The sequence below is a fragment of the Paramisgurnus dabryanus genome, chromosome 9 (genome assembly GCF_030506205.2).
Source record: "Paramisgurnus dabryanus chromosome 9, PD_genome_1.1, whole genome shotgun sequence".
Classification (NCBI taxonomy): domain Eukaryota; kingdom Metazoa; phylum Chordata; class Actinopteri; order Cypriniformes; family Cobitidae; genus Paramisgurnus; species Paramisgurnus dabryanus.
Window position 1 is genome coordinate 30,575,239 of NC_133345.1, and position 12,780 is coordinate 30,588,018.

The 12,780-nt window shown below is 37.2% G+C and overlaps 1 protein-coding gene across 3 annotated transcripts in view; it reads right to left on the reverse strand.

The window, feature by feature from the left end:
• LOC135773845 (protein unc-13 homolog C) overlaps window positions 1-12,780 on the reverse strand; it is a 178,893-nt gene that overhangs the window by 129,182 nt on the left and 36,931 nt on the right. For all 3 annotated transcript variants that reach the window (XM_065283701.1, XM_065283702.1, XM_065283700.1), the window contains exons 7-9: window positions 7,229-7,448; window positions 5,368-5,595; window positions 74-215 (exon numbers count right to left, since the gene is read on the reverse strand). In XM_065283701.1, the coding sequence (XP_065139773.1) occupies window positions 74-215; window positions 5,368-5,595; window positions 7,229-7,448 (590 nt within the window). The remainder of the gene's footprint in view (window positions 1-73; window positions 216-5,367; window positions 5,596-7,228; window positions 7,449-12,780) is intronic.

Sequence of the window (12,780 nt, forward strand, 5' to 3'; positions counted from 1 at the left end):
TTGCTGAGCACCCACCCAGTGAAAAAGAAATCGGTAACTATGCATTCAAAACAGCAGAAAACATGAGACTCACAAGAAGAACTTCTCGTCCCAGACGGGGTTGAGGTTGCCGAAGACAGTTTTGGTTCTGCGCTTGGTCTTTCCCACCTGCACTGTGACATAGGGGTCGCTGGAGCCGGTCTTGTCTTTGGCTTGTAAACCTTGAGCACATAAAACTAGAGAAAGAAAGAACTAAGCTTAGTACAAACGTAAACATTCATACAAGAGATAAAATGCTGTGGCCTAAAGAACAGGACACTTAGGGCCCCTATCATACACCCGGCACAATTGAGCGCAATGCGTGATGCAAGTGTCTTTTGCTAGTTCCAACCTGGCGCAATTATCATTTTCACGTTTAGCACCACGTTGTTTAAATAGCAAATGCATTTGCGCCCATGGGCGTTCTGGTCTAAAAACGAGGTTCAGGCGCATTGTTGGCGCGTTGCTATTTTGAGGCAACCAAAATAGACTACACTATTGACGAAATATTATTTTTGTTATTTAATGAGCGTAATATGCGCCCTACAAATGCTTTTTTATGCTACCCCACATATTTATTGTTTTTGATGACTTTGTACCTGTGGATATGCTAAGAAAACTTTTATGCTTTTCAAAACTCCCATGGCTCTGTCCGAGTGCTGAAACGTTTCGGCTCTTCGCACGTTTGTAAATTCGTAATCTCCTGTTTGTTACAAATAAAGTATTTTTAGAGTACAAACCTTTTCTTGCATATTTGTAAATTCTTTTTTGGGATAACAGAGATGGCCATCCATACATTTACGTCAATTAAAAGCCTGCTAATTTTACTTCCATGACTGAAAGAAAACGACTTTTAAAGGTTTTGAAACAAAAAATAACAATTTCAATACAAATGAAAACAATGCATTTTTTAATATCGCTCTTAAACTGGTGGGCTTCTTCCTCCGCTTAGTTTTTTATTTTACAAATTCCACCATCTAAATAGGGAATTTGCATGGTGCCAGCACAACTGGCTTTTAACTCTTTCACCGCCATTGACGAGATATCTCGGCAATTAAGAGAAAACGCTTCCCCGCCAATGACGAGATTTTCCATCTTCCCGCAATACCGCTATTATCTTCTCCAACTTTTTAAACCCGGAAGTATTGCCCAATGGCAAGCGGCTGCATGTCCGTGTCTGTTTTAAAGATCACTCTGAATGGGATCTCTATGAAAAGTCCGTCACAAAAATGGAATTATCTCTGGTGTGGTGTTTTTGCAGAAACCTACCCATATTCAAAAGCTGATTACAAAAGAACCACTGAAGGTAGGATGAAACGTTTTTTTTTTTTTTTTTTGAAAGCAGAGGGCCTGTTCTTTCATTTGGTATATTGTATGTTTATATATTTAAAGAAGAACATTTTCTGGAAGGCATTAAACTTTGGTGAAAATCATGAAAAACGCTGGCGCTGGCTGGCAACTTTTTTTTAAAACGCTGGCGGTGAAAGAGTTAAAAGGGATAAGAGCTGAGAGTCTCATTGGTTTATTGCACGCCCAAAACACACCCATTACTCATTACGAGAATAAGAACAATCCTTTTAGACCATGCGTCTTTAAACCATTTTTCCCATCGTTAAATTAGCAAAAGTGGAATCGGACACGCCCATTTAGACCGTGCACTTTAGACAATTCGCTAAGATCGTTAAAATAGGGCCCTTATACTCCATGCACACAGCACTTTGGTCCCAAAACTTTTCTGTAAATTGGCAGAGAGGCTTCTGTGTTAACACAAACACGTCGTCCCATAAATGTTCTGGGATTGCTCCCATAAGGAGGACCTAACATTGCCGTAACATGCGCAGAACACATCCTGTGTGAACAAGAGGCAGAAACAATGCCATAAGGGGCGTGCCGTAGTGAGGACACCTTAGTGTTTTTTCGAGAGAAAAATCACAGGACTTTAAATACATCACATGTCTTTATGGCATCTTTACAGTATGTTTGTGAATGCACACACAGATTTCGGAAAATCATTGGCAGACAAATTTCTGTGTATTTTCTGAAATCTCAGTGTGAAACGGCTTTAGAAACATCCATTAGCACCCAGTCATCATCGGTCAGTTACTGTACATTTGCAGATAACAAAAACGTTATTTCATGATAGACAATAGTGCAATTAACATAAAAACTGTGTGAAACTAAAGTCGGTGAATGGGAATGCCAGCCGTGTCCCCATCCATCACAAAGGCAACAGTAGTTCACAGGAAGCTCTTGCCTCATTAAAAATGAAAGAAGAAAGTGTTCAATTATTCAGTGAACATATATCCTTGAGGCTGGAGAGAGACAGAGACTGGTGCAATGTCACAGGCTACTTGAAGAGGCTAATATAGTTCAGCCAGAATGCTGTTGTGAGCGTTTGTGTATTTGTATCCAGGGCTGTGTTCAAACATTCAGGGGTTTAATGTTATATCAGTGCCTTTCACAGCGATATTGTTTTTATTATTGTTGAACCTCTCTCTCCCTCTCTCTCTCTCTCTCTCTCTCTCTCTCTCTCTCTCTCAGATCTGCAAAATAACATTTTCTACCCGTTATCTGGGAAAAGATAAATATATCTAAAACAAAAACAGATTTACTTGAGAGGCAATGCTTGAGATATAAATGAAACTGTCTGACTTCCAGAGAAACTAGGACCTGCTAACATAAACCTGAATACATTTTTAAAGATTTAAAACATAAAAAAATGTTTTTGGCAATGTGGTAACACGGAGGACAAAACAGCTCTGAAAACAGATTTCGTCACTAAACATAGTTTTGCTTCTCAGGTAAACATCTTGTTATGAATGTTTAAATAATATTGTGAAAACAGGACAAAAAGCAGATTAAATAAATGATTATGCTGCTGCAGCGTTACCTGGTTAAGATCTGCAATCCATCAGTTTAAATTAAATCAGAATGTAAAGGTCTGTGTTTATAAGAGCCTTGATAAATAAATCAGGAGTGTATGAATAGATTTGAAAATGGAAAATTCGATCCAGGCAAGCCAGGATAAATTAAAGCCGAGAGCTGTTTTTCTTTTACTATTATATTGACACGCTGACAGAATAAAAAGCTTGGCGATAATTCATATCCGCTGTTCACTACAGTATGGTGAAGACACATCACTGACGCTTTTAATGAGAAACCTCACCCAGCAGAAAGCTTAACAAATACGACAAAACCTGACAGAAATGGAGCAATTCAAGGCCATACATCTGAAGATAGGAGTCTATATGACTCACAAATGTTTCTGCGGGTGCCTACGTTTCTCATCAGAGCAGATGGTTGTTGTCGTCTGGCCGATCGAGCTGTCAGAAAACAAGCAAAACTCTGGGCAGATTTCCCAATCAACAGACCGATCTGCCGATCCTCTGTGGACCACCGCTGAATTTCTGCATTTTTTTAGGCTCTTGTGTTTAGGTTCAGTCATTTTACTTTAATGGTAATGATAAGGTTAATAGTCAGTAATATGGATGCATAACGATTAATCGCAATTAATCTATAGAAGCATAAAAGTTTTTGTTTACATCATATATGTGTGTGAATAATAATTATGTATATATATATATATACACACAAAGTTTTTATACACATTTCACACACATATATGATGTAAACTAAAGCAATAAGCCCCTCAAAGCAGTGGGTTACATGTGCATTTTATAACTCCGCTTCGCGTCGTGCCTAACAACCCCCCTTAGCTGTTATAAAATGCACTGTAACCCCACTGCTTTGAGGGGCTTATTGCTTTTATAAAATTGTTACTTCATATGCATAACGTTAGCAGGATTTCATAAAATAAAACACAAATAAGTTGTAATTATATTAGTACAAATTTCTCTTCCGCCAAACAAAGTAGTTCCTCAGAATCAAGTGCTGCTGAAAATTTGATTAAAGACTGTGGTGTTTATTTTTATAAATCACCATTCATCTAATTTATACATTAACATTTATACTGTGCAACTGTTGAAGTGATAATCAAATATGCGTGGAAGCATGCTGAACTCTTTCCCCGCCAGCATTTTGTTTTTTAAAGTTGCCACCCAGTTTTAGTTTAATGGCTTCCAGAAAAACGATCTTCTTTAAATGAACATAAAATATCAAATGAAAGAACAGACCCTCCGCTTTAAAAAAAAACAGTTTCATCCTACCTTCATTTGTTCTCTTATCACCTCTCAAATTTTTCAGCTAAAAGCGGAGACGATTCCATTTTTGTGAAGAACTTTTGTAAGAGATCAACAATATTTATTGACATTTATCTATACCGCTATTATATTGTGCAATTGTAGAAAATTAAAAATATGATTAAAGAGTGTGGTGTTTATTTTCATAAATCAGTACGCAGCAACAGTGGCGCTGTGATACTTATGTAATGCGGTCTGAACCGTGGGGTTACCAGGGTATTTTATCACAGCTTACAACGCGTTTCAACCAATCAGAATGAAGAACCAGGGCCGTTTTATAAAAAAAAACTTTTATTCTGCTATAGATTAATCACGATTAATCGTTATGCATCCCTAGTCAGTAATTAAAATGCTTTATTATCACAAATGGCACTTTTCATTTTTATTGTATTTAACAAATTTGACTGTCTTTCTCTGCAAAACCCTCTAAGTGCATGCAAGCTTTTTTCCTTTTTTTTACTTCTAAAATAAAACCAATCCTGTGTAATAAATGTAGTAAACTGTTGCAAAATCACTAAAGATGCAACTAGAAACATTGCAAATGATGAATGCAAAAGTGAAGAAACTGAACCACACATTAGTTGGCGCTGTGATTTATGTCACTATCGCCTTTAGGTTGTATTCAGGTCTGAGTACTCACAAGGGACACAAGTTTGAATGTGATTCACGGTCGTTCCACACGCCATCATCTAATTCATCTTCCATGCACTTAGAGGACTTTGCTAAAAAAATCGACGTATTTAACAGATTCTGCTGTATTTCTGAATGACATGAAGCGGAAAACAAGCAAAAATATCTGCCAATGGGGTGAGAAAATGTTTCTTGAATTAAGTGTTTAAGAAAAAAGAAAACTTATTTTAAGATTTTTTTCTCACCACATTGGCATATATTTTTGCTTGTTTTAAGCACAAATTCACTTACATTGTATAGGTTTTTTGTCTAAAAACTAGACTTATTTTCTTAGGTCATTTTGCTCATCAAGAAAAAGCATCTTAATTTAAGAATTTTTAGATATTTCTACTGAAAACAAGACATAAATATTTTTTTTTCAGTGGGTCGCAAAATGAAAAGTTTGGGAAGCTTTGATTTATTCCACAGCAAATAATAAACAAAACATGCTTATATATTATAGTCTGTTACTGTTCTTCACCTGTGATGGTGATTTTTGCCGACCATTTGGACGTCCCCTCCAGCACGGCATGTTTGGCTGTTTTCAGATGTGTCGTGAAGTCTTCCTTCGAGAGCTGAAACATCTCCTCGATTACCTCAAACACCTCGGGTCGGTTCTTCTCCCTGATTTTCATTCGTTCCTTCATGGCCATGATGATGTTTTGGGTTTTGTCCTCGGCTCCATGTTTAGAGCTCTTCTCCACCGCACCTGTAGAGATATAATATGAATAGTATGTGGAGATAATAGATCATGAATACAGTAAATGGTTCACATAAGTCCAACAAAAGCAAGAGTAGGAGAACAACTACACCAGATATCTTAAGCTGTTTTTATTATTAATCAAAGCACCCACTAAATATGATGACTTTGATGGCTCATTTAATAAATCTCACTCCGCAAAGGCCCATTTGTATCTCTGGCAGACGGCCATATTTGTGAGGTTTACTAAGGAACTCTACAGCAGTCTATAACATATATCTCACCCTCAGGGCTTAAGTGCCGTTTGACTTTAGCACTCATTTGAGAGGGGCACGTCTGAGTCTTTTAATAGTGAAGACAGTTATTCGGATAACAGCAGTGTTAAAACCATGAACAGAGACTGTAAAACCATCAGATCGTAGACTTTGACGACAGTATTTATGAACGGCTTTTGTGCTTGTACAAAACTTCCTAGAGGTTTCACAAGGCTAGCTGTTTTAAGGATGCAGTTTTAAACAATTTAGGACGTACTTACAATATGCATACCGTACCCAAGTGGGTGATTCTCGCGAAATTAGACTTATGAGGTGTAATGAAACATTTTGATAAAAAAAGTAAATGCTATCAAAATAAAAAGCATACAATTACAAACATCTCTTCACGTACTATTTTGCACATGATTTCAAATGACATCATACAAACCAATTTTGTTGTTTTTCCCCATTTAAGGGGAAAATTGGCATTACCACAACATGTCCATGACTGGATTTGGGTTCTTTGACATGGAAAATTTATAATTAAAAAATCAAAAAAATCAAAAGCTTCAGTGCATGTTAAACTATAAACATTTACAGTAAAGAAACATGTGGTATTTGGACACAATAATAAGGAATATAAATGTGTCCAAGACAAATCTTCTCATCCTCCGCAACAATTTTCAATCATTGTTTAAGCCCTCAAGAAACTAACATTTTCAAAAAAAAAAAATTGTTGTAAGGGACATAATTGACTGTGACACTCAAGATGGCTACCAGGTAAGTTGTTCTTATTTTTCTCTCCAGATAAAAGTTAAAATTTTGTTTGTCTTAGTACCTAGACAACTTTTCAGTTCTCATTACCGAAATATGAATTTGTAAATAAATATATGCAATGTAATATCATGTTGTGGTAATGATCATTTTTGATAATGATAATCTAAAAAATGTAAATAATTCTATAAGAAATATTTTTTATTTTAAATAATGGTTATAGTAATTCCAGACCTTAATTTTATATGTGCTTTTTAAAAATTCTGATGCTGGACACCTTCTAAATCTGGATTTCGTGAGGATCACCCGAAGGAGGTTTAGTTAGCCTGATTGCTCCGTACCCTGGTACGCTTTGTAAAAGTGGTTTCACTTTGCTTCGGAGAGTGCTTAACATGCTGGAGAGCAAAACGCATGAGCCATAACTTATAATTACAGTTTTCTTCAAAACAATTGTATTGTTTAATGACGTAAGTGTACTCTTGTACGGATCATAATTGTATTGTGAGTGTCGACCAGCGGGGGAGTGAGGACAATCGTACTCAGGTACAGTTCGATACGATTAAATATAATATGAGCCTTTAATGCATCAAGTATGATTTAAATTATAGACTCACGTTGAAGGCAGTCTGCGTTTAGGAGATCTTGACATTTCTCATGGCATTTCACCCCACACTCCGTGCAGCGCATGCCCTGCCGAGCGATGCCCCACAGCAGACCCTCACATTCATGACAGTAAGTGGGTGCAGTGGCCGTCCACACCTCGAAATTATGAGGTGTCGTGGAGGAGATTGGGTAGATCAATGCCTGAAGGGTCTTTCGGAGCACATGCAGTTTCTAAGAGAGAGAGAAAGATTATTAAGAGATGAGCGTTAGGGACAGAATGATACACAGATGTTGACTTCCCAATCAATGGAGATGTACGTGTCTAAATGAGTCTGTATGATGATCTGTGCTCTCCTGTCCTCAGCACACATACATACACACAGTTGAGCAAAACAAAGTAGGCAAAAAAACATGCCAACATTTAGATTGATTATACCTAAATAATACATCAAAGAGTCATAACATGTTTTATGATTTTAATAAATGGTTTAAAAGGATGCGTTTTAAACAAAAAAACCATAATTTCTACCAAGCATAATGTTTAATTTAAAATCTTTAAAAACCTGGTTACTGTGTTGGACATTTTAGTACAGTGAACTCATTGTCATGTTCAAGAAACCAATTTGAAATGATTCAAGCTTTGTGACATGGTGCATTATCCTGCTGGAAGCAGCCATCAGAGGATGGGTACATGGTGGTCATAAAGGGATGGACATGGTCAGAAACAATGCTCAGGTAGGCTGTGGCATTTAAACAATGCCCAATTGGCACTAAGGGGCCTAAAGTGTGCCAAGAAAACATCCCCCACCATTACACCACCATGACCAGCCTGCACAGTGGTAACAAGGCATGATGGATCCATGTTCTCATTCTGTTTACGCCAAATTCTGACTCTACCATTTGAATGTTTCAACAGAATTCGAGACTCATCAGACCAGGCAACATTTTTCCAGTCGTTAACTGTCCAATTTTGGTGAGCTCGGGCAAATTGTAGCCTCTTTTTCCTATTTGTAGTGGAGATGAGTGGTACCCGGTGTGGTCTTCTGCTGTTGTAGCCCATCCGCCTCAAGGTTGTGCGTGTTGTGGCTTCACAAATGCTTTGCTGCATACCTTGGTTGTAACAAGTGCTTATTTCGCTCAGAGTTGCTCTTCTATCAGCTTGAATCAGTCGGCCCATTCTCCTTTGACCTCTAGCAAAACATTTGTGAAGCCACAACACGCACAGCCTTTTTGGGCTTTACCTAGCTTCCTCCTCTATACGTTGCTTTAGTAATACGTGCAATTATAATATTGAGTCATAGCCGCAGCAAATTTAACTGCTCTTGCTATCATGTATTTTGTTGTGCTATCTGTCGTTTTCTGTGCTTTTCACTGCTTCTATTTATGTAAAGCTGCTTTGAAACAATTGACTTTTGTGAAAAGCGCTATATAAATAAAATTGAATTGAAAAAAATTGAATTGAATATACATATATTGAAGCTGTATTTTAATTCAAAAAAGTTATTTTTAATGAATAAGGCTCCATAAATAAATACTGATATGAGATACAACATTCGTTTATGACTTATGATTTTATTTGACATGCCCAACATAGACTGAGGCACATAAAGGTGCGCTTGCACTGTTCATGATGGGTTTGCATTGAAGAGTTGCTATTAAGGTACTGTAATTTATTCACATAATGTTCTCTCTCTTAAGATATGTCATATACGTATAAAGGACATTACTCCTGATCTGAGGCTTTCATAGATATTTATTTTGTACATAGTTAAGCTCTAACTAAGTTTAATGGTGTAAAGCAAAAATATCTAGTAGTGCATAACTTGTAACTTAGTGGCCCTTTATGTCGCAACTAGGCTAAGTTGTAACCTACGCACAGCTGGTGCAACTGGCCCAAGGTGATTTTTATGCACCATGCGCCTTCGTATTCTTTGACTCTGCTCAGTAACTTTACGTGGTCTTCTGAGTTGAGACTTTCAAATAATACAATTTACAGTTGACCATGGAAAATCCAAAAGGGATGACATTTACTCATTTATTTACAGTACCACGCTTGAAGTCACTGAGCTTTTGGCAGAACTAATCATTTTGTTTCACAAATGTTTGTAAATAGACACTGCTGTGGCAACTGGTCTGATTGAAACACTTGAATTCAATAATTGAGTGCTGTATCCCAATTCTTATGTCCATATATGTAGCATATGTAACATTTGATCTAATGGAAAAATGGGTGGGATTTTAAATGATTCACTGAACTAAATATAGCTGACAGCTGAGAATTATACTGTCTGGTATAATTATACTGGTATTTCAACCCGTTCTCATGAAATGCATATAAATAGCACGCAGTGTGAAAAGCCATGCAATACACGTGCCAAATTCCAATTTTGCATGTATATGATACACCAGTGCTTCCCTTTCACTTAAAATCTTTTCGTGTCGTTTTATGGGTTTCTCAATTTTTTTACAGTGTGGGATGTCACTTTATATACACTCAACTAAAAGATAATTAGGAACACCTGTTCAATTTCTCATTAATGCAATTATTTTATCAACCAATCACATGGCAGTTGCTTCAATGCATTTAGGGGTGTGGTTCTGGTCAAGACAATCTCCTGAACTCCAAACTGAATGTCACAATGGGAAAGAAAGGTGATTTAAGCAATTCTGAGCGTGGCATGGTTGTTGGTGCCAGACGGGCTGGTCTGAGCATTTCTAGGGTTTACAAAGAATGGTGTGAAAAGGGAAAAACATCCAGTATGTGGCAGTCCTGTGGGCAAAAATGACTTGTTGGTGCTACAGGACAAAGGAGAATGGGCCGACTGATTCAAGCTGATAGAAGAGCAACTTTGACTGAAATATCCACTTGTTACAAACGAGGTATGAAGCAAAGCATTTGTGAAGCCACAACACGCACAACCTCAAGGCGGATGGGCTACAACAGCAGAAGACCCCACCGGAGGCTACATTTTGCACAAGCTCACCAAAATTGGACATTTGAAGACTGGAAAAATGTTGCCTGGTCTGATGGTTGAGACATTCAGATGGTAGAGTCAGAATTTGATGTAAACAGAATGAGAACATGGATCCATCATGCCTTGTTACCACTGTGCAGGCTGCTGGTGGTGGTGGTGTAATGGTGTGGGGGATGTTTTCTTGGCACACTTTAGGCCCCTTGGTGCCAATTGTGCATCGTTTAAATGCCACGGCCTACCTGAGCATTGTTTCTGACCATGTCCATCCCTTTATGGCCACCATGTACCCATCCTCTGATGGCTACTTCCAGCAGGATAATGTCGCAAAGCTCGAATCATTTCAAATTGGTTTCTTGAACATGACAATGAGTTCACTGTACTAAAATGGCCCCCACAGTCACCAGATCTCAACCCAATAGAGGATCTTTGGGATGTGGTGGAACGGGAGCTTCGTGCCCTGGATGTGCATCCCACAAATCTCCATCAACTGCAAGATGCTGTCCTATCAATATGGGCCAACATTTCTAAAGAATGCTTTCAGCACCTTGTTCAATCAATGCCACGTAGAATTAAGGCAGGTCTGAAGGAGAAAGGGGGTCAAACACAGTATTAGTATGGTGTTCCTAATAATCCTTTAGGTGAGTGTAGATGTTTCTCCATGTTTTTGTATATTTTTAAACCATGGTCATATGGAGTTGGAGTTAGAATTGGGGTTTGGACTGGCATATCATGTGCACGCAAAATTGGAATTTGGTGTATGTATTGCATGACTTTTCACACTGCTTGATATTTATACGCATTTCATGAGAACCGGCTGGGTATTTTCATCATAGTAAGGAAAACTGTAGAGGGGACATTGGGTTTAATTGTCATAAATAGCAATCCGAATGATCTCAAAAACAGTTTTTATTTTCTTCACACAAAATATGATTTCTTATTTTTGTCTTTTGACATGATCATGGACATGATGTTAACAGGTTTGGATAGATTCACCCAAAGAATGCTGTCTGTTAATTGTGAGTAGTTCACAGTTTTCACATGTTATCAGAGGGATTCAGGCCTTGTGAAAGATTACAATCAATGTGTGCTGTAAATCTGCTCTACTACAGCTGAAGCGGATACAGAACAAGTAGAGGTGGGACAGAGATATACAGCTCTCTAAACTGCTCTTTTCTCATTTCCCATGATGCATTTCTGCTGAGAAGTGTGAGCTGCTCTCCTCCCACAGAGTCATTACATTAAGAGCTACAGAGAAGATCTGCTGCATCCAAATGGCTTATAAATAGATAAATGAACAAACAGAAGTATTGCACAGTGAATTCAGGCTAATTAGCAAGGCAGTCGTAAAAATAGATAAGGAGAGGGAAACACTGCGGATCTCTGTGGAAAAATTCAGGTCCAAAAGTAAAACGGCATTAAATTTGAAGTGCAAGTAAAACAAGTGTGGAGAAACTGATGATTCCCAAAAATTAGGAGTAAAGTCATTAATGACAGGCATCTTAGTTATATGAAATACTTTAAGGGTGCATAGCATATACTGTTTATGTGAGCTTGGAACAAAAAAAACAATCATAAGTCGCATGGGTATATTTGTAGCAATAGCCAAAATATTTTGGATCAAATTTATAGATTTTTCTTTTATGGCAAAAATCATTGGGAAATTATGTAAAGTTAATGTTTCATGAAGATATTTTGTAAATTCCTACTGTAAATATATCAAATGAGTGGATGAAATGCTTAAGTGCAAGTTATTGTCATCTGTAAGGTCTATGGTTATCTATATGCACACTTATAATAAGCCCTTAACTCTTTCCCCGCCAGCGATTTTTTTTTTTTTTTTTTTTTTTTTTTTTTTAAGCTGCAAGTCAGTGCCAGCATTTTTCATGATTTTCACAAAAGTGCCTTCCAGAAAATTTTATTCTTAAAATATATAAACATACAATATATCAAATGAAACAACAAACCCTCTGCTTTCAAACAAAAAAAAAAAAAACCCGTTAACTCCATTTTTGTAAAAGGACTTTTGATAGAAATCAGATGCAGAGCGATTCTTAAAACTTACACACACATAAAGCTGTTTGCGATACTTCCGGGTTTTATACTTCGGATAATAGCAGTATTGCGGAAAGACGGAAATACTTATCATTGGCAATGAAGCGATTTTTTCATAATTGATGAGTTTACTCGTCAATGGCGGGGAAAGAGTTAAGAAGTTCATTTTGACAACTTAAAAGCCGATTTTCTATTTAGATTTATTTATTATATTTAGATTTTTTTGCCTCCTCAGATTCCAGATTTTCAAATAGCTGTATCTACACCAACTATTGTCCTATACATCAATGACAACGTTTACAAGTACACCAATAATGCGATTAATTACAATAATCAGAGCAAGGACTTAATCGCAGCAAGATGTTTACATGACTATTACTATTAACCTCTTAACCTCTATTAACTATTAGACTATTAACCTCTTCACTCGTTTTTATTTTCTGATAATTTGTTAATGGGTGTGCTTATCATTCACACACAGCTAAATGCAGAGCAAAAATGATGAACTCACGTATACTGTCTACTGTTCTAATTTA